Below are 19601 nucleotides of genomic sequence, written 5' to 3'. Positions count from 1 at the left end.
ATGCTAAGTCATTTAGGCCTCCAAAGACCACATTAGTATGATTTCATTTATATGAAATGCCCAGAACAGGCAAATCTCTAGAGATAGAAAGCAGACTAGTGGTTGCCTAGAGCCGGGGAATTTGGGGGAAAAGGATGAATGACTGCTAATAGGTATGGGGTTTCTTTGGGGGATGATAAAAATGTTCTGAAATTGTAATGATGGTTACAACTCTTTAAACATATTAAAACCATTGAATTGTATATTTTAAAATGGATTAATTAGATCTTGTGAATTATAGCTCACTAATTGTTGTATTAAATGTAGGCTTTTTACTTTAGTGGTACTGTATTTCCTCAATGTGGGGAGGTACTTTTTAAAAAAGTTGTTTAAAAAACACTTTTTGGGAGTGCCTTGGTGGCTGAGTTGGAGAGTATGGCTCTTGATCTCGGGGTTGTGAGTTTGAACCTCATGTTAGATGTGGAGATTTCTTAAACAACATTACATTTTTCAATACTTTCTGAAATCAGAATGTATATTGTAATTCATGTGTGTACATTTAATGGACCGGTCTTCCATATAGCCTCAAACTGTTAGAATCCAAGAAATATACCTTTTAAATTATTTTGCAAAATTCTTACAACCAAAGTTTAGCAATCTTTGGAGGAAAGTTTTGTTGGTGATGTTAGGTCCTTCAAAAAATAACTTAAAAAGAAAGGTGAAGGTATCTGTTGGGGAACTTAGTGCAGTAAATGTAATACCAGACTTCCTGAGCTCCAAAGCCAGCTTTTGGCTGCTACAGACACATTCTTTTTGGAGTTAATACTTTTTTTTTTTTTTTTTTAAAGCTCTCATCTGTTAACTCCTTAAAGGCTGCATATTCTGCCTCTAGTTGGTTTTGCAAAGAATTTTGGGCTTATTACTCTTAGCTTTCAAGTAGGAGTCTTTTATTTGCATGCTACATTTAAGGATGAAAGACAGTTCTTGAAATGTGTATTTTTGGGGCACCTAGGTGGCTCCAACTTTGGTCGGTGAAGCATCTGACTTTGGCTCAGGTCATGATCTTGCAGTTCGTGGGTTCAAGCCCCACGTTGGGTTCTGTGCTGGCAGTTCAGAGCCTGGAGGCTGTTTCGGATTCCATGTCTCCCTCTCTCTCTGCCCCTCCCCCGCTCATGCTTTGTCTCTCTCTGTCTCAAAAAGCAATAAACTATTAAATTTTTAAAAGAAATGAAATGTTTATTTTTATTCATTGAACTGGTAAAATTCAAAGCTAGACTGCTTAAATGAGAAGGATTCCAATATGTTTTGGTTGTAGCAAAGACATGGTTCCAACCATAACTCATGCACTAAGACAGAGGAATACCTTTTGGCCTACAATTACCCTGGAGATCTGCCCCACTGGTAAACAATTCTGTCAATAATTGGATGCCACTTCCCCTATGGAAACCAGTTTGCTTGATGGGAGTCCTAATTTAGGAAAGAAAATGGTGGTAGTGCTTTGGAGACCCTTACTTTTTTTTTTTTTTTTTAATTTTTAAATGTTTTATTTTTTTCTGAGAGAGAGAGAGACAGCGTGAGCAGGGGAGGATCAGAGGAGAAGGAGACACAGAACCCGAAACAGGCTCCAGGCTCTGAGCTAGCTGTCAGCACAGAGCCTGACACGGGGCCTGAACCCACGAACCGTGAAACCATGAGCTGAGCCAAAGTCGGATGCTCAACCGAGCCACCCAGGCACCCCAAGACTCTTATTTTAGACAATTAACTTAGAGGATGGGTGCTGTATTTTAATGATACACATGGATTGGAAGCAGAAAGCTGTCAAGGAACCAAGGCAGCCACTCTCCCATTTCTCTTACCTAGGGATTTCAGGGTTTTTTATTTGTGGACTCTCCGAATGAATGTCTGCTTCACTCAGCATTTCTTTCTTTTTTTTTTTATTTTTTTTATTTTTTAAAATTTTTATTTCTGAGAGAGCACGCGTGAGTAGAGGAGGGTTATAGAGAGTGGGAGACACAGAATCTGAAGCAGGCTTCAGGCTCTGAGTTAGTTGTCAGCACAGAGCCCAATGTGGGGCTCGAACCCATGACCTGAGCCGAAGTCGGGTGCTTAACCTACTGAGCCACCCAGGCATCCCTTCACTCAGAATTTCCAATCTGTCTTTAATACCGTCTGTTTCTTCATAACCCAAATTTATACATGCCTCTTAATTTGCTACTTAGTGGCGTTTTCAGGTAAGTTGATTCAGTTTTCCAATTCTAAGAGAAAGAAGAATCCGATTGGCTCACTCTCTCCACCATTCAGGAGGTGCAAGTTATCAAAAATGTTTGCTAGCCTATAGGCCTTTGGAATGTATGTCTGTCCCAGAAGTTGCCAGGTCATGGGCAATTTAGAGATAGTAGGAGCTGTGGGTGAGGTAACTATCTTCTTCACTTACTATTTCTAGATCGCTTTACTCTAGGGGATTTAGGTTACAGAAGGACAGAGACTTTACCTGGTCACTGCTGTATCTCCTTTACTTAAAACAGCATCTGAAATGTGGTTGGGTGTTCAAAAAATATTTTATTCGGTGCTTAGGCTCAAAATGTGACCTTGATTTCAGTTGTCTTGAGCTTTAGATGAATAAGCTTATCTTGACTTGCTAATACAGAGTACCTGTGGTGATAATGCCTACCATTACCCCAATTAGGATATTGTAATTAGCCCCATATAAAATGTTCAGTGAATATTATGTAGTGAATGAAAGAAGTCAGTCTTTTCATTTAAAATTAAGCAAACAAATGCCAAACCACTTCCATGGGAAGTGTTCTTCCATGCAGATCATTAGTTTTTGTATGCTTTCTCAATAAATGTAACATCATATTTGTCAGTGTCATAGGTGGGATGCTAGCTCTTTCCCCTTTATATGTATAATTGTTACCCTTCTGTGGTTCAGGAAATATATTAATACTAATAATCTTTGGGGTTTTTAGTTGGTTGGTTGGTTGGTTGGTTGGCTGGCTTGGTCATGATTAATTGAACATCAGAGTTAGAATATGCATTGAGACCATCCATTCCAAATCCTCCATTTTATGGCCTTAAATTTCAGCCTCGCAAAATTCAGAGAAAACATTCCCAGTAGGAGACTGCAGCTGGGGAGGGGGTGGTGCCAGCAGCATCTTGTAAGGCTATAAGGAGAAAATCAGAAAAGCTTACTCTTACTTCCTATTGGAGCAAAGGATACAGTTTTTGGTGAGAAGCTGCATTCTTTAGCAGTGACTTTATTTTTCCTTTACCACAAACCAGACTTGTACTATTTCCAGCCTCAGCACATTATTTAGGCACTTACCCACTGCATTGTTTTAGTTTGTAAAAATTGTACCATATTCCTTAAATTGAGTCCAACTTTTAATGTACTGCATTTCAAATAGACATGTTTACACTTTGATATGTTTCTGTCTTTCTTGGCTTGTATGCTCCCTAAGATTAGGGCCCTTTATATTTTTCTGCCTTCATCATTTTATAGATGCTTCATTATATATTAACAAACAACTGGAATGCTTCAGAGATTTTTCTCATCAGAAGGTCAGACCTTGCTTTTTTATGTGACTGACCCTGTGTTTCCTCTTTGCTCTGTCTCAGCATATTTTGTAATCCTTTGTTCCTTTCTGTTCTACCCCCTTCTGTGATGCTGCATTTCTTTCCCTAACACACTTTAATTTTACATTCTTATTTCTTTATGGCAAATGTTTTTTTTTTCCCCTCTGGCTCTCATTTTTGTTTTTGTTTTGCATAAGATATGGAGAATTAAAGTATTAAGGAGGAAAATGTTTAAATTTATTTGAAATATATTTGCTTCTCTTATTGTGAATTCCCCCTATATCAAAATTAAGCTCACAGGGAAAGTACATGTGTGTTCCCTAACAACACTGAGGAAATGGTAGTTATAAAGACATGTATGTAGATGATTGAGATAAAGGGAAGGGGAGAAAGAGGATTCTGGGAGGGTGGTGATGTTGTTATAGGAAGGCCCAAATTTGCGTCCCTATGTTAGTAGGTTATTTATATTTTCTTAGTTATTCCTTGAAAAACTCTTTTAAGATGGATTATTCTGTTCATTTTTTTTTTTTCTGAGGAGGAACCTTACGCTTAGAGGTATTGAATAACTTGCCTAGAGTTGCATACCTGATAAATGCCAGAGCTGAGATTACATGAGATGTCTAATCTCTTTCCACTGTACTTCTCTATTATTAACTTGTAGTGGGCTTATAAATATTGAGTTTGAGAAAGATTGTGGAAGTAGAAAGAGATCATTAGTTTGGTTTTGAACATATTGAAGTTCCCATGAGATAGGTAGGTAGAAATTTGAAAGAGGCAACAAACTAGGTATTGTTACTTGGAGAAAGAATGTTGGTTATAATTTATATTGAGTTTTCTTTTTGGTTTTATTGTTGCTTAATCCAAATCATTAGCCATTATTTCATAGCATGTTTACAGAATTCTGGTAGGAACATCAGTGCTTTGATAGAAAATATTCAGTTATCCAGGGGCGCCTGGGTGGCTTAGTCGGTTAAGCGTCCGACTTTCGCTTGGGTCATGATCTCACAGTTCGTGGGTTCGAGCCCCGCGTCGGGCTCTGTGCTGACTGCCAGCTCAGAGCCTGGAGCCTGTGACTCCCTCTCTCTCTGACCCTCCCCTGCTCACGCTGTCTGTCTCTCTCTCCTAGAAGTAAATAAAACATTAAAAAAAAAAAAATTAAAAAAAAAAAAAAAAAAGAAAACATTCAGTTATCCAGTAATGTTTATTGAATGCCTACTATATGCCAGATACTGTGCTGAATAAATAGTCTGTATTGGTAAGCAAGATAGACACATTCCCTGCCCATATCAAGCTTATATTCTAGCGATGAGGAAATATAATCATGCAGATAATCACATACATTTTTAGCCTAAGCACAAAATACCTCGTGAATTATAGATGTAGAGGTGAGAGCAGCCAATTGAATCATACTTGAAGGTACCAGCAATTATGTTAATTACAGTTTAGTGATTGAGATTTTCATAAACTGATTTCATAGTATTTATTTTTGTAGTAAGTGACCTTAGACATTGGAAATGATTTTGTGAACAGTCTCAGTAGGTATTCAAAATCATATTTAGGGTTCACATTTCAGGAAGTGTTGAAGGTAGGTTCTGTTATCATTCATTCTTATGGAATATACTTAGCAAAACAAAACAACTCTAATCCCAATATTATGGCATATACACTAACTTTATTAAGTATTTAATAGTTGGCTTCAGGGGGCAGGGGTAGCACCTGGGTGGCTTGGTCGGTTAAGCGCCCAACTCTTGATTTTTGGTCAGGTCATGATCTCACAGTTCCTGATATATCGAACATTGCTGTCAGGCTCTGCACGGATAACAAAGAGCCTGCTTGGGATTCTCTCTATCAAAATAAATAAACTTTAAAAAAACACAGTTGGCTAGGGGTTCCAGGAAATGTAAAGCACTAAAATGGAAAAAAAAAAAAAAAAAGACACTAGAGTAAATTAATGGGTGACTGTTTATAGCTATTAGTACATAAGAGTTTTAAACAGAACTTTCATTCATCTGCTGGTTCTGTGAGGGGCAAAAAGAATTCCTGTTTTGGATCTTATAGTCTGGTGGGGAAGACAAATATTCAAATTTAACAAAATATAAAATTACAACTTTGACAGATGCTGTGAAGAAAAGTTACTTGTTGTACAAAAGCCTGTAATAGAGGAGACTGGTTACTTAGGTTTCTAAGAAAGTAGCTGGATTGAGTTCTGAAGGAGGAAAAGTCATTATTATTTAATCAGTGTGGTGATGGAGGAGACTGGTTCACCCCCATGTTTATTTATTTTAATAGAGAAGGCCCAGGGGAGGGACATTGCAGACCCTGACACAGGGCTTGAACTTGCGAACTGCGTGTTCATGACCTCAGTTGAAATCAATCAAGAGTCAGACTCAACCAGGGGCACCTGGGTGGCTCAGTCGGTTAAGCCTCCGACTTTGGCTCAGGTCATGATCTCACAGTTCATGGATTCGAGCCCCGCATTGGGCTCTCTGCTGAGAGCTATCTCAGAGCCTGGAGCCTGTTTCAGATTCTGTGTCTCCCTCTCTCTCTGACCCTCCCTTGTTCACACTGTCTCTCTCTCAGAAATAATTAAAAATATTAAAAAAAAAAAAGTCAGACTCAGCCAGCTGAGTCAATCAGGTACCCTGGAGGAGAGTGTTTCATGCAGAGTACAGCAGGTACTGTGACTCTGTAGAGAGGAGATCATGGCATTTCAGAAGAGCTGAAGGAAAACCAGTAGGGCTAGAAAGCAGTGGGTTGTTAGATGAGGAAGGAGGGCCTGCTAGGTAACCAGAATATGCAGAGCTTTGGAAAAGTCTTTTAAGGACTTTGGCTTCTGTCCTAAGCATTGAGAAGCTATTGAATGTGAAGGGGTTTTAGGTTTGTGTGAGGAGGGCATAGTGTTAAATTGGATTGCTCTAATTTCTGAAAAGAGGACAAATTGAAGTTCTGCTAGCTAATATTGTACATCAAGGACATAATAGGAGCTTAGAGTATTAGCAATAGATATGAAAAGACATAAACAAATTTTGTCAGTATTTCAGTAAACAATTAACTTACTAGAACTTGGTGATGTACTATGTATGGAAGAGTAATGGAGAGGGAGGTACAAAGGGCTTGAACCAGACCTCTGTCTTACAGAACTAGACTGATGGTCCTGTCATTCACTGACATAGGGCAACCTAAAAAGAGGACCGGATTTTGGAGGGGAGTCCAAGTTGGACATGTTGAATTTGAGGTACTTTGAGGACATTGAGTTGGAACTGTCAAGTAGAGACTAGAATTTTAAGAGATTTAGATTAGTATATAAATTTGTGAATCATTTATATCTAGGTGGTAATTTCTATTGTCAACATGGACGTTGTTAGTAGGTGAAGAGTATAGGACAGGAGAAGAGGCAGGGACAAAATCAGTCATATTTGGAATTCCAAATACAGTTACATTCTGCGGTGCTGGGGATTAGGCCTTCATCATGAGAATTTTATAGGAGACACAGTTCAGCCCAAAACAAAATCTCTATCTCAAAAGTGTTTATCTTTAGGCTAAATAATGTTCAATATAATAGTTCTCTCAGGGGTCTTTTTAAATTCCCTTTGAGAAAAGGAATAAAATGCAGGTGCTGTGTAACCACTGTTGTCAAAATGCACCTTTTTCATAAAGGAGAATTTCTCACCCACCCCCCCAAAGGAGAATTTCTAGTAAACATGACCAAATAGACTTTGAAAACAAGAGTCAATGTGGAGAACTCCCCATCTCTCTAAAAACATTATCTAGATTTTTCTTTAGTTGCATGGAAGGACTCACAGGACTTAGAATATAGTTGTAATCATAGCTCTGATTTATTATGGCAAATGAATACAAATCAAAATCATCAAAGGAAAAAGGTGTATAAGTTCATAGGAAAGAGGCACAGGCTTCCAAAAGAATCCTCTCAGAATGGAGTCACACAATACACTTCCTCAGCATTGCATTTTGTCAGTATGTGTGAAGGGTTGTCTACCAGGAGCGCCCAAAATACTGAGTAGGCACCCACTGCCTACTACATACTCACATACTACAGACTTCCCAGGAGGGAAGCAAGTGTTCAGCATTAATCATACTGTTTACACAGAGTTAGATGCAGTGAGCTATCAATTAGGGAATGGTAAGAACAGTCCCAGAATACAAATCTATTAAAAATTACTCATTTTGCATCCATGTCTTACTTACATTCAATGTCTTCTACCTGACATTAGAATTAAGATTCCATTTTCCCACGTAGAAAATCCCATTGGATCCTAGTCTGTAAGCAGTAACGCATACATCAAGCCATTTTAACAGTTGTTAATTAAGTTGCTCATTAAAATTAATTAAATTGAAAAAATAAAATCTTAGCAATTAGTTAAGAAGGGTGAGGACGTAACATCTTTAAAATATCAGCAGTTCTTAGTCATTTCCTTCCCTGTGTGGCTTTCTGAAGAGTTGTATGTAAATTGAAATCAGAATGTTGAATAATTTTAAATGTCTCAGTGGTGCTTATTAGAGGGTTCCTTTGGTTTAACAAAAAAGTACCAAAGAAAATGCATTCATAAAATAAATAATCAAAAGGTAGAGTTTTAATATTTAATATCTATTAATATGTTTCTTCATGGAGCTTTCCTTTTCTATTCTTTGTGCTCCATACACATGTAAACCAGAAGACCAAGGAAATCTAGCCCTTTAAAAAGTACATGCTTAAAAATTACTAGTTCTAAGACAACTTAGAACAATTTAAAACAAATCTTTTTTGTTTTTAATAGGTATGTGCAAGGATTTTGGAGACCATTATTAACCGTAGTCTTATACCAGTTCTAGTGTGACTTCGTATGTGTCATCTTGTGCTAAACTAGTTAGATGTATGGGACTGAGAATTAGGAGGGTAGCCTCACCTGGATGGAAATGGTAATCCAAGGGTGAAAAACTGAGCTGGCAGGGGTCACAACAGAGGTCAAAGAATTTCTTTTATTCAGGGACAGGCTCGAAAGCCAGGATCAAAGCCAGGGGCAATAGCAGTTAGTTTAAAGTCTGCAAACCAGAGTCATTTGATGATGGAGAGAAAACAAATGGTTCGAATAACAAAGAAATGTTGACATTACAGAGCTCTTTGATGTTATCTTATGATTGCATCATCACCTTCTAAAGTGGTGCTGTTACCTTTATTCAGAGATTTTAAGGGACTATTAAAGATACTAACAGTCACCATAGTAAGTAACAGATTCCAGTCTTAAGATTTAATTTTTCAGACTAAAAATCCCATATTTTTAGATAGTAGTGTTTGAAAAACTGTGTTCTGTTGATTTGTGTGATTCTGCAAACTTGGCTCAGGTAGGGGCTGGAAATGGGTATCCTCATCTCTCCTAGGTCACATTTCATTCCAGCTCCATTCTACCATAAGAGCTCAGTTTTAAATATTCTAATTACAAATAAAATTGCTCTGAACAAAATAGTTTTATTCAAAAACCCCATTGGATTAGTAGGCCTGTTACCTTTTTAGACCAGGTAGTTTAACAAAGTGACACTAGAGAAAAGATATCCCAAAGTGAGAGGAACAAGGAGAAAGTCCACTAGTAGCAGAATTTGACATCCCATCTGTATGGTAAGAAGTACCTGAAGTAGCCTTCAGGAGTTTCAAACAAAGGACAGACAGGAAGGTAGGATCAGACTTAGTTTATTTTTTTTTTTAATTTTTTTTTAACGTTTTATTTGTTTCTGAGAGAGAGAGAGACAACATGAGCAGGGGAGGGTCAGAGAGAGAGAGGGAGACACAGAATCCGAGGCAGTCTCCAGGCTCTGAGCTAGCTGTTAGCACAGAGCCCGACACGGGGCCTGAACCCACGAACCTTGAGATCATGACCTGAGCCAAAGTCAGATGCTCAACCAACTGAGCCACCCAGGCACCCCAGGAGTTTATTTTTCTGTCAGTAACAGAACCTATTTTACAGGCGTAGTTTAAAAGATGGATTTGATATTGTTTGATATTCTTAAAATTTAGAAGTCACAAAAATTATGAAACATTTATCACAGATGGAAAACCTTTATAAAACCATTTATTAGGTATGCCTAGTTTTGTGGCTTTCTTCAAATGTAATTTCAGTGTACTGTTCTTCAAAGTAATGTAAATAGTAATGTAAATAAACACAAGCTAAATCATTTAATTTGTAGAATTTCCTTGCTGTCTGGCAACCAGGAGTGGTACAGTGGAGATTAGTGACTTAAAAAGGAGACCAGAAAAAAAAGGGAGATCTGAATTCTATTTCTGTTATTGTCAGTAATTACGTGACTGTAGACAAGTTTAGGCCTGTCAAATGAGAGTTGGTCTAAGTTGAATTCTAAGGTTCCTCTTTGAAAACTTGTTCTTGCCTCTGCCATAATCCAATCTATTTCTTTTTTTTTAAAAAATTTTTTTGAGGGTGCCTGAAGGGCTCAGTCAGTTAAGTGTCCAATTTTGGCTCAGGTCATGAACTCGTATTCATGGGTTTGAGCCCCACATCAGGCTCTATACTGATTGCTCAGAGCCTGGAGTGCTTTGAATTCTGTATCTCTCTCTGCCCCTCCCCTGCTCATGCTTTGTCTCTCAAAAATAAAACGTTAAAAAAAACTTAAAAAAATTTTTTACTTCTGCTTTGAGGTATAATTGACATGTAAAATTGTAAAATCCAGTCCATTTCTTAAAATATTGGAATGTCCCATAATCATAATAGTAGAGCTACAGTAATAATAGCTAACATTCAGTGAGCTTTTATATGTGCCTTTTTTTATTCTTACAGTCGTTCTAGTACTTTACACATGGAGACACTAAGGCTCAGAGGTTAAAAAAAATGTGGTCAGGGTTTTTTCTTATAGCTAGTAAGTGGCAGAGCTTTTTGACTTTGAACCATGAAACTTTTCTGCATTTTAAGTTTGCCTACTAGGTAAAAAACCTTGAAAAGGTGAGTATTTAAATCAAAGATACAAAAGTCAGATTTATGATCAGTAATAACCAAAGTGTCATATAAGTTTTATATTCACTATAAAGTCTGATCAGCAGTTATTTTTCTAGTGCATACACTAGGGATTTACTATACATGTTGCATATAATAGATTCTGAATTTGGGCTATGAACTGAAAATTTTTTTGTGTATGTACAAAGCTCATTTAAAAGGAAATAAGCATTTAGGGCTGCCTGGGTGGCTCAATTGGTTAAGCGCCGACTCTTGATTTCAGCTCAGGTCATGATCTCAGGGTTCATGCGATCGAGCTCTGCTGTCAGTGCAGAGCCTGCTTGGGATTCCCTTTCTCCCTCTTTCTGTCCCTTCCTTCCTCTGCTCATGTGTGTGCTCTCTCAAAATAAACATTAAAAAAAGAAATATGCATTAAAAAAATTAACTGTCTATAAAGCAAAAATTGCCTGTGCTCATAGTGCTGTTGCTGTAGATATACAAGGCTGAAAGAAAGCTTTCGAGCTATACTAGAGAAATGTAGTCATTTTGGTACTTACTGGGAAAGGTAGAAGAATGGACAGTCTTTTTCTCATTTGATGACTGCATTGGTTAATTGAAGTTTCAGTGTAATCTGTATAATCTTCCTATTTCTCTTTTAGGTAGATAACAACTATGTAATTAAGCTGGGCTACAGACAGGCTCTATCAGTATTGGGTGGTAGGGAGGAGGATTGGGGAAGGCTTCCTGTCAACAACCTTTTGGGCAAGGTATAATTTGGACCAGTGGACTGCAGGGAAAGGTAGGGGGAATAGCAAGAGCAAAAGCAGTAAGATGGAAAAGCATGGAATTTATAGGAAACAGCTAGTTTGCTTGCAACAATAGATAATATCTCTTTGAATGCAATATTAATAATCATAATACCTACCATTTGAGTTTCTGCCATTTCCAGTTTGACCATTCCTCATTTAAGCCTATAGCAACCCTATATGGTAGAATCTAATTTAGATGGGTTAAATAGCTTAAACATGGTCACTCTGGCATAGAAGTGACTTAAGGCAAGGTTATCTGGATCCAAGGGTCATACTTTTAATAATAATATGGTGGTGTATTTGCATGTAATATGCACTAAATCAATAGTTTTGTTATTTAAAAATTTGTTTAATGTTTGTTTATTTTTGAGAGAAAGACAGTGCAAGAGGGGGAGGGGCAGAGACAGAAGGAGACAAGGAATCCAAAGCCGGCTCCAGGCTCTGAGCTGTCAGCACAGAGACACATGTGGGGCTTGAACTCAGTGAACTGCGAGATCATGACCGAAGCCGATGTCCGATGCTTAACCAATTGAGCCATCTAGGCGCCCCTGGGTTTTGAGATCCTTAATTAAACATTTGTTCTGAATCTCGGAGAAAAGAATATTTAAAGTCTAATGTTGAACTGCCTTTAATAAATTCTAACTGCTGTCAGAAAAGGGGCCTTATAAGAATAAGGCCAGTTTAAAAGGACATAATGGTATGTTAGGAGACCCTGGAAAAGTCTTTTTCCTTGAAATATTCAATATTTGAGCCTAATTTATATTTGTATCTGAGACTTTCCACTAAAACTTATTTTTTCCCCCACTAAAATTTCTGTGTGGAAAGAATATTTATACTTGAGCCCTTAGAAAGTTTCTCATTATGGGTGCTCTCAATTATTTTATTTTCAGCCACAAAAGCCACTAGTTCAAAGCAGCCTCAGTTGATGCTAGTTCTGGATAATTATGGAGATCATTTCAAAGGACTGTTTTTTTTAAGCTTAACAAAGATTAAGCAGTTATTCTTGGAGGGCATAATCTCACAGTTGCAAATATTGGTGACCTGGTAAGCAAGTGCTTAAATTATAGAGATGAGGAGTGATCCTATAGGATGAATGGAGGTAACATTTTCTAAAGTGACTTGGTAGTTGTGATTTGACATAAAATTTCCCATGAAAACTCCATACGTGGATTAGAAGTTGTCTGTCTATTCAGTAGAGATGTTCTCTGGAAAACCATTTTAGGTGACTCAGAAATGGTGCCAGCCACAATGAAATCATTAGGTCACACAGATGCACTACCTTCCTCATATTTCATTGAGGTCTCTTCTAAAATGTCTTATCAGAGAGGTTTGTTGTGAGTATTCTAAATTAGCATCCTCTGGGGCGCCTAGGTGGCTCAGTTGGTTGGGAATCCAACTCTCGATTTCATCTCAGGTCATGATCCTATGGCTTATGAGTTCAAGCCCCACGTGGGGTTCTGCTCTAACAGCTCAGAGCCTGCTTGGGATTCTCTCTCCCCCTGCCCCTTCCCACTTGTACTTTCTATAAAATAAAATAATTAAAAATTAAATCATAATTGGTCAGATATGCTATTAAGTAAAGCAGAGTAAAACAATCTCATACAACTGCACACTAGCCCAGTGTACCTCTCTCCAAGGTCCCCTCTCATCCACTAAGCCAAAAAAAAGAAACAAAACAGTACCCCAGAAAACAGATGTTTAAAAAATAATCATTTTTCCTTTTTTTTTTTTTTTTTAATTTAGGAACAAGTTCCCGTTCCGGTCTATCATCCAACACCTAGCCAGACTCGCCTAGCAACTCAGCTGACCGAAGAGGAACAAATTAGGATAGCTCAAAGAATAGGCCTTATACAACATCTGCCTAAAGGAGTTTATGACCCTGGAAGGGATGGATCAGAAAAGAAGATCCGGGAGTAAGTTTTAATTTATGCATGTTTCAGAGGTCTACCTCCAGAGATTTGCTTTTGAAATATATTGTCCTACATTTTATTTTTTTCGCCTGCATTTTAGAAGTTGGATATTTAATATAATCATCAGTTCATGCAAGAAAGAGACTATTGATACAGCAATTAAAAATTTTCATTAAAAAAATTAGCTAAGAAGTGGTGTGAATTCTGACCATGTTATACGTTGTCCCTGTCCATGTATCAGTTAAAAATGCACCTGTCTGAGTTTGCTGGGCCAGAAATTTGGCAACATGTCAAAGACCATCTCAGGCCTGTATCCTTTGAGAGAATTAATTCTAGAGATCTATCCTAAAATATGTGCCTCACTCCAACTCCTAGCACTTTATACACAAGATATTCACCATGGTTTTATTTAGAGTAGAAGTGTAGTTCATTGTTTTATAGGAATACATTGGTAGCTTATGCAGCCATTAAGAATGTTAAGGAGTTTTAGTGATCATGTGGAAAATTTTACACCTATTTTTAATTTGTGGAATAATTTTATTAAGCCTGAGGAGTTGAATATAAAATTTTACTTCTGGGAAGTTTTTGTCCTCAGAGCTCATTACTGTCAGAGAATCCCTAGTCCCTAAAGGGACATTCTCCTTTTATAGGTTGAATGGTCTTGCCAACAAAGACATAATCTAAGCTACTATGTTGATGTTTGGCTCTTTGAGCCATAGCATCATTTAGCACTAGTACTTAAGATAATAAACTGTCTAGAATACTGACGTCTGAAATATTACATCATCAAGTTGCTTCTTAAGCCTGTAGAAAAATGCAGTGAACTTGAAACTAGGGTTAGTGAAGGGACCTTAAAGTATAGCAGTCCAGTAACTAGGCTGAAATTAGTGGTTGTTTTTACTTATAGTTATTAAAATGAAAAATATCTGACTCTTGGGCTTACACTAAAAGCTGAGTTCAGGTACACAAAGTTGATCTGATGGCTTCCTACTGTGAAGCATTATATTCTTCAGGCGTCTTTTATAATATGTAGCTGCTTTACAAATGCAGTTCTAGGAATGGGCTTTATCCCCATGTGGTCCATTCCTCTTTGCTCTGTTAGGTCTCAAACTTGGCACATTTCCAGGGGATCAAAATAAGAGATTGTTGATGGAATAATGCTTATTAGGAAAAAATTCAATTTGCATGCTTAGGTGGTAGCATGACAGCGATTTTCATCTGTTCAGATTAACACTATCTTTGTAATGAGATTTAAAAGAGTATTCTAGATGACTTCGTTAAACAGGCTTTTTCTGATTTCTCTCCCTGGCCCCCAACAGGTGTGTGATCTGTATGATGGACTTTGTTTATGGGGACCCAATTCGATTTCTGCCGTGCATGCACATCTATCACCTGGACTGTATAGATGACTGGTTGATGAGATCCTTCACGTGCCCCTCTTGCATGGAGCCAGTTGATGCAGCACTGCTTTCGTCCTATGAGACTAATTGAGCCAGGGTCTCTCGTCTGACTTTAAGTGAACCGTCATTTTTGGTGGTTTTGATCTTTTGTCACTGAGCCCAAAGAGCCAGGGATTAGGAATTAAGATCATGCACAAGTTTCCTAAAAATTCCTGAACGGCTGCAGATGTTGGGGGAAAAAATACGTGATATTTTAGAAACTTAGGGGGAAAAGTAGGATGGTATTTTTATGTAAAGCCTTGACCCAGTGTTTAAAAATATAATTGTACTTAGATCTTGTTATTGCTCCAGTACATAGGAATTGTGTAAAGTGTTACAGCAGCTGTATATGTTTAAATTGTGTGTGTTGAAGATTAGGAAAAAGATAGTGGTTGTTTTTCCTAAATGAAATAACTTTTTTCTCCCCACCCAAATTCTTTTCTGAAGTTGCTGGCATTTGGGTCAAGGTTTTATTAAAAGCTACATTTTATAACACTGGCACAAAAAAAAGTAGTTTTAAGCTTGTTTGCACAGTTCTTTTTTTCCATTGGAAATGGAATTCATTGCCTTAGGTCTTTTTAAATAGTGTATTATTATCGTTGGGGCTGGCTCTATGCTTGAAAACCAGTTTATTTATAACCTGTTATAAGTGCTATATCTGTTTGCAGTTAGGAAATGCAGAATTCAAAGTGATCTCCTAGCTTGTAAGCAAACTGAGATGCACTATCCCTTTTCTATAAAAAATGAGTTAATATGTCAAGAAACCAACTCTAGTAAAGTGAGGTTTACTATTACCCTTTCCTATGTGTTTTATCTAATTATTTTGGTTGTTAATATGGTAATAATTAAAAGTCAAGGTAAATTTTAAATATTAAGATTTCTGATTTATTGAGCTTGAATTATGCCACCACACTTCTGTAAAATGAAAGTGGCACCATGGAGAAACTGAGAAAAGTTGCTCAGTTGTAACAGTTTTGATTTATTCTTTCCTGTGACCTCTTTCCTTTATTGTCTTGAACCATAGCAAAAGGATACTGCATCTCTTATAATTGTAGTGCTGAGGTTATTGAAGTTATATAAAACACATCTCAGTCTCTGTTTCTTGGAAAGGACAGTCCTGCAAGCTGACTGACAAGTCTAAGCAGGGAGAATTAAGATAAATGTATTTCATGTTTTGCACACAAATGCAAAAATTGTATAACCACGTGACTTCATAGTTGTGGTCTCAAAGAGGGAATTTCTCCTTTATCTTTTTCTTGCAGTTAATGTAAGAGCACTCTGAATCTCTAAGCTTCTGAAGTTTAGAGGTAGAGATGGTCTAGTAAAGATGTAGTTTGTAATGTTTTATCCATTTAGCATGTGTTTATTTTTCCTTATGTACTCAAAGGTGACATTTGTTCAGCTCAGTGATATTATAGTTAAGAATCATTCATTAGCAAAAGGAGAAGCAATCTCATTTAACGAATCAAAAATATTTCTTATTTTATATTTAGTTGACTATTTGACTCTAACACTTTTCTGCATACAAAACACAAGTATCTTGAGGGTTTTCCATTATTGCATTGTAGAGGAATTCAGTATGTCATAAAACCTTAAAAGATTTGACACTAGACTATAGTATCCGTATGTTGGTTAATTTTCTTATAAGCCCCATGATGGAAAAACTTAAAGGTGAGATTGAGAAAAATTGAGAGAAATTAGATTATCAGGTTCTGTTAAATTGTTACATGTATCTTGCTCAAGTTTTTGTTTATTAATTTATATCCATCCAATTACATAAAGCAAATTTGGAGGAAACACCTGAAGTTGTGCAATATTTTCAGTGATACTACTTTTTTATCCTGTGTTTTCTACTTAAACATGATGTCTGTGTCATCAAGTATTATAGTCAGACTTTCCTTTTTCTACATTGTTAAAAATGGTAAGTGAACTTGAAAAATATCATCTAATATGTTTCTGTTAGTTTTTATTATTACAAGGCTTCTTTCACAGAAGTTTGGCAGTAATATTGAAGGAACTAGTATTGAGCTGAAAATTTTAAGGTACTTTGTATTCTTTAATTTTGATTTCCATATACAATGTTAAGAACTATCAATTTAGGCTTTTACTAAAGTTAAATAAAGTTATAATACAGTTGTAAAGGGCTAGAGTTGATTACATTAGAATACTGCCCAAATTATCTAATCCTTTCTTTAAAGCAGTGTATAAATTTAAAGTAATGTATAAATTCATAAATTTAATCTCTAGGTCTATATACTTTTTGGGAAGTATTTTTTATGGTGTTTTATACCATCTAATCATAAGTTAAGTTTGATAGCTTCCAATTTTCTATAGCCAAATAAGTAATAGGTGCAGCGTTTAGATTTAGGCAAGATATGTCCAAGGTTGTCTATAGGATTTGAAATATCTGAAAAGCCTAACTCGGAAAAAGTAAAAGATTCTTATCCTTTTAAGTGTAAATACAAGTTGAAATACTTTCAAATACTTGTGTAGTTGGGTAAACAAAAACCTTTCCAATTCTGAGTTCTTTATAGGGTATTTCTTAAACCAGGAGAAGATTCCCCCTACTATTGGTGTCTCCTATGTGATATAAACCAATATGATTTTACAGAATACAGTGAGCGTTGAGGTGACAAATACTTTGTGTACAACAAATCTCCCTCATAAGGAAGCATGCATTTTAAAAAAAGGAATAACACTTGTCAAGAACAGACCTGCCTGTACTCCTGAGACTGAATTGGCAAATATTAAAGAAGGTAAGTTTCTTTGGCATCATTCAGAAATGTAGGCAGTTTGATGGTTACCTCTGCTTACAAAGGCATTGCCTGGCAGTTTCTCAGAGCCAACTGATTACACTTGCATGTTAGGGCAGTGTGGCCAGTGCAGTAACCTCAAGTAATTTTGTAAGCCTTTAATTCTGAAATTCGTGGACATGAGATAAGTTGCATTGGTCAGTATCTTCCAATATTTTTAAAGTTACTTACTGACTGTGAAGATAATTGCTCTTTTTTTGGGTGGGAAGAAAGAAGATTATAACCCCCCTTTCTGTATGCTCTCTGCAGCTTCCTTACTCTAATCTACACTCACTCTTCCAAAAGACCTGGTGGAGGATGCCCCCCTCATAGGAAGCATGGGTATAAGAGCCATTAGCATCCTGAGCTGTCTTTTCCTGATTGCATTTATATTAACCCATTGAGAACTTAGCTGAATACCTTCTCATTTTTTTCCCTTTTGGTCTCAGTTCTAAATATTTTGCCATTGAGGTCTAACATCCATCAATTTCATACCTCTTTTATTCATGAAGGCTACCTGATGTTCCTGCTTCCTTCAGAAATGAATCAATAACTATAGGCTAGCCTGCCTGTTAAAAGATTGGATCTACTCATTAATCTCTTTAAATATATTTTCCCCTTGAAGACATAACACAAATCTAGGTGCCTAATAAATACTTGTTTAAAATAGAGTAAAAATGTCCAACTGAGATTTTCATTATTGCTTTGAATATAATTACTGATACCTACTATTAGATGTGATTTTCCTGACAGCCACGAAAAATGGTGTCTGAAATAATTTTCTTCTTCTGTATATGTCAAAACATGTGGCATGTCTGAGTGACTTAGTTGGTTGAGCATCTGGCTCTTGATTTTGGCTCAAGGTCATGACTTCACAATTGGAGAGATTGAGCCCCACGTTGAGCTGTTCTGTGCTGGCAGAGGGAAGCCTGTTTGGGATTCTCTCTCCTTCCCTTTCTGCCCCTCCCCTGCTCTCTCTCAGGCACTTAAAATTAAAACAAACAGTAATGTATTTGCACATGGTCAGGCATTGGTTTAATGCTCACAATTCAGATTTAGGGCTTTCGTTAGTAGTAATTCACGTGAAACATGGATTTAATGGAATAACTGTAAATGTTTGTATAACATAAACCTCTCAACTTCCAAGCAGTTTGAAAGAGTAAGTTAATTTTATGTATTTAGGGAAAGTTAATTGGACTATTTATTAGTTCCGCACATTAAGTATTTTTACTAGAGAAAAATAACTCTTTAAAGATCCTACATCACATTGAGGTTTATTTTAAAATGATATATAGACATTAGTAAATGAGGCACATGTATTTTGGCAATCTTAATTTAAATATACTTGTTTTCTGAGAGCCTATGGATCTAAAAACATCCCACCAAAATAAATAAAATGATTAGCCCACTTAATTCTAACCCGTCCTTTTATAAATTATATAGTGGTAGTTTAAAAAATAACAGCACAAGTGGGCACTCGCTGATGCAGAGGTTGATTGTTCAGGCAGTATCCAGACTTTGCTTTTCCATTTGTCCTTTGGCTATTTTCTTGCTTTTTTAGCATGGAAACAGAAAATCCAAGAGTCCTTTCACAACCCATTTCCTGATTCATAATATTTTTGTTAGGTGCTTCAGCAAAATTGTACAAAAGGGATTTGGATTTATTTGCTTGTTTTAATTGCCCACATTGTTTTTCGTTTTATCACTTTGAGCAATAGGCATTAGCTCAGGAGCCATCTGATTAATGTTGCTGATAGACTAAAACTATTTACTGTTTTCATAAAGTGTTTAAGGCAACGTTAGGAGGGATACTAACTTTCCTTTACATTTTTTTTTCTTGAGAATAGTTTCTGTCCACTGGAAGATTTAGTCATCTTTGGATGCCTCCACAGAAAGTTTGTTTTTCTCTGTATATGAATGAAGCAGCATTATCAATAAGGTATAGACTTTGAGCATCTGAAACTGATTGTGATCAAAGGAGGAACAAGACCTGTCTGGTTTGGATTCCTTCTATAACATCCGTGGTTGTAGGCTTCAGATTTCTTGGCCTTGAGAAAAAGAAGTTAAAGGTAACTGAGGGTTTGCCTCAAGAGTCTGATCCTAGTGTTGAACTCTGCGAGATTTGGTTGGCTTTGCAAAAGTAAGGAGCCCAGCATTTCTC

The 19601-nt window shown here is 36.8% G+C and overlaps 2 protein-coding genes across 2 annotated transcripts in view; one reads left to right on the top strand and one right to left on the bottom strand.

Annotated features, from left to right (window-relative positions):
- Positions 1-16784, top strand: part of RNF11 (ring finger protein 11) — a 39528-nt gene extending 22744 nt beyond the window's left edge. Inside the window, exons 2-3 of the mRNA XM_039223867.1 lie at positions 13043-13212; positions 14529-16784. Coding sequence (XP_039079798.1) covers positions 13043-13212; positions 14529-14700 — 342 coding nt within the window. The 3' untranslated portion in view covers positions 14701-16784. The remainder of the gene's footprint in view (positions 1-13042; positions 13213-14528) is intronic.
- A 2592-nt stretch (positions 16785-19376) lies between these two features.
- TTC39A (tetratricopeptide repeat domain 39A) overlaps positions 19377-19601 on the bottom strand; it is a 56451-nt gene continuing 56226 nt past the window's right edge. Inside the window, exon 19 of the transcript XR_005526854.1 lies at positions 19377-19488. The gene's annotated coding sequence lies outside the window, so the exon portion shown is untranslated. The remainder of the gene's footprint in view (positions 19489-19601) is intronic.

This window comes from Hyaena hyaena, unplaced genomic scaffold, assembly GCF_003009895.1.
Source record: "Hyaena hyaena isolate Hyena2069 unplaced genomic scaffold, ASM300989v1 scaffold_1469, whole genome shotgun sequence".
Taxonomy (NCBI): domain Eukaryota; kingdom Metazoa; phylum Chordata; class Mammalia; order Carnivora; family Hyaenidae; genus Hyaena; species Hyaena hyaena.
This window is presented reverse-complemented; position numbering and strand designations above follow the sequence as displayed.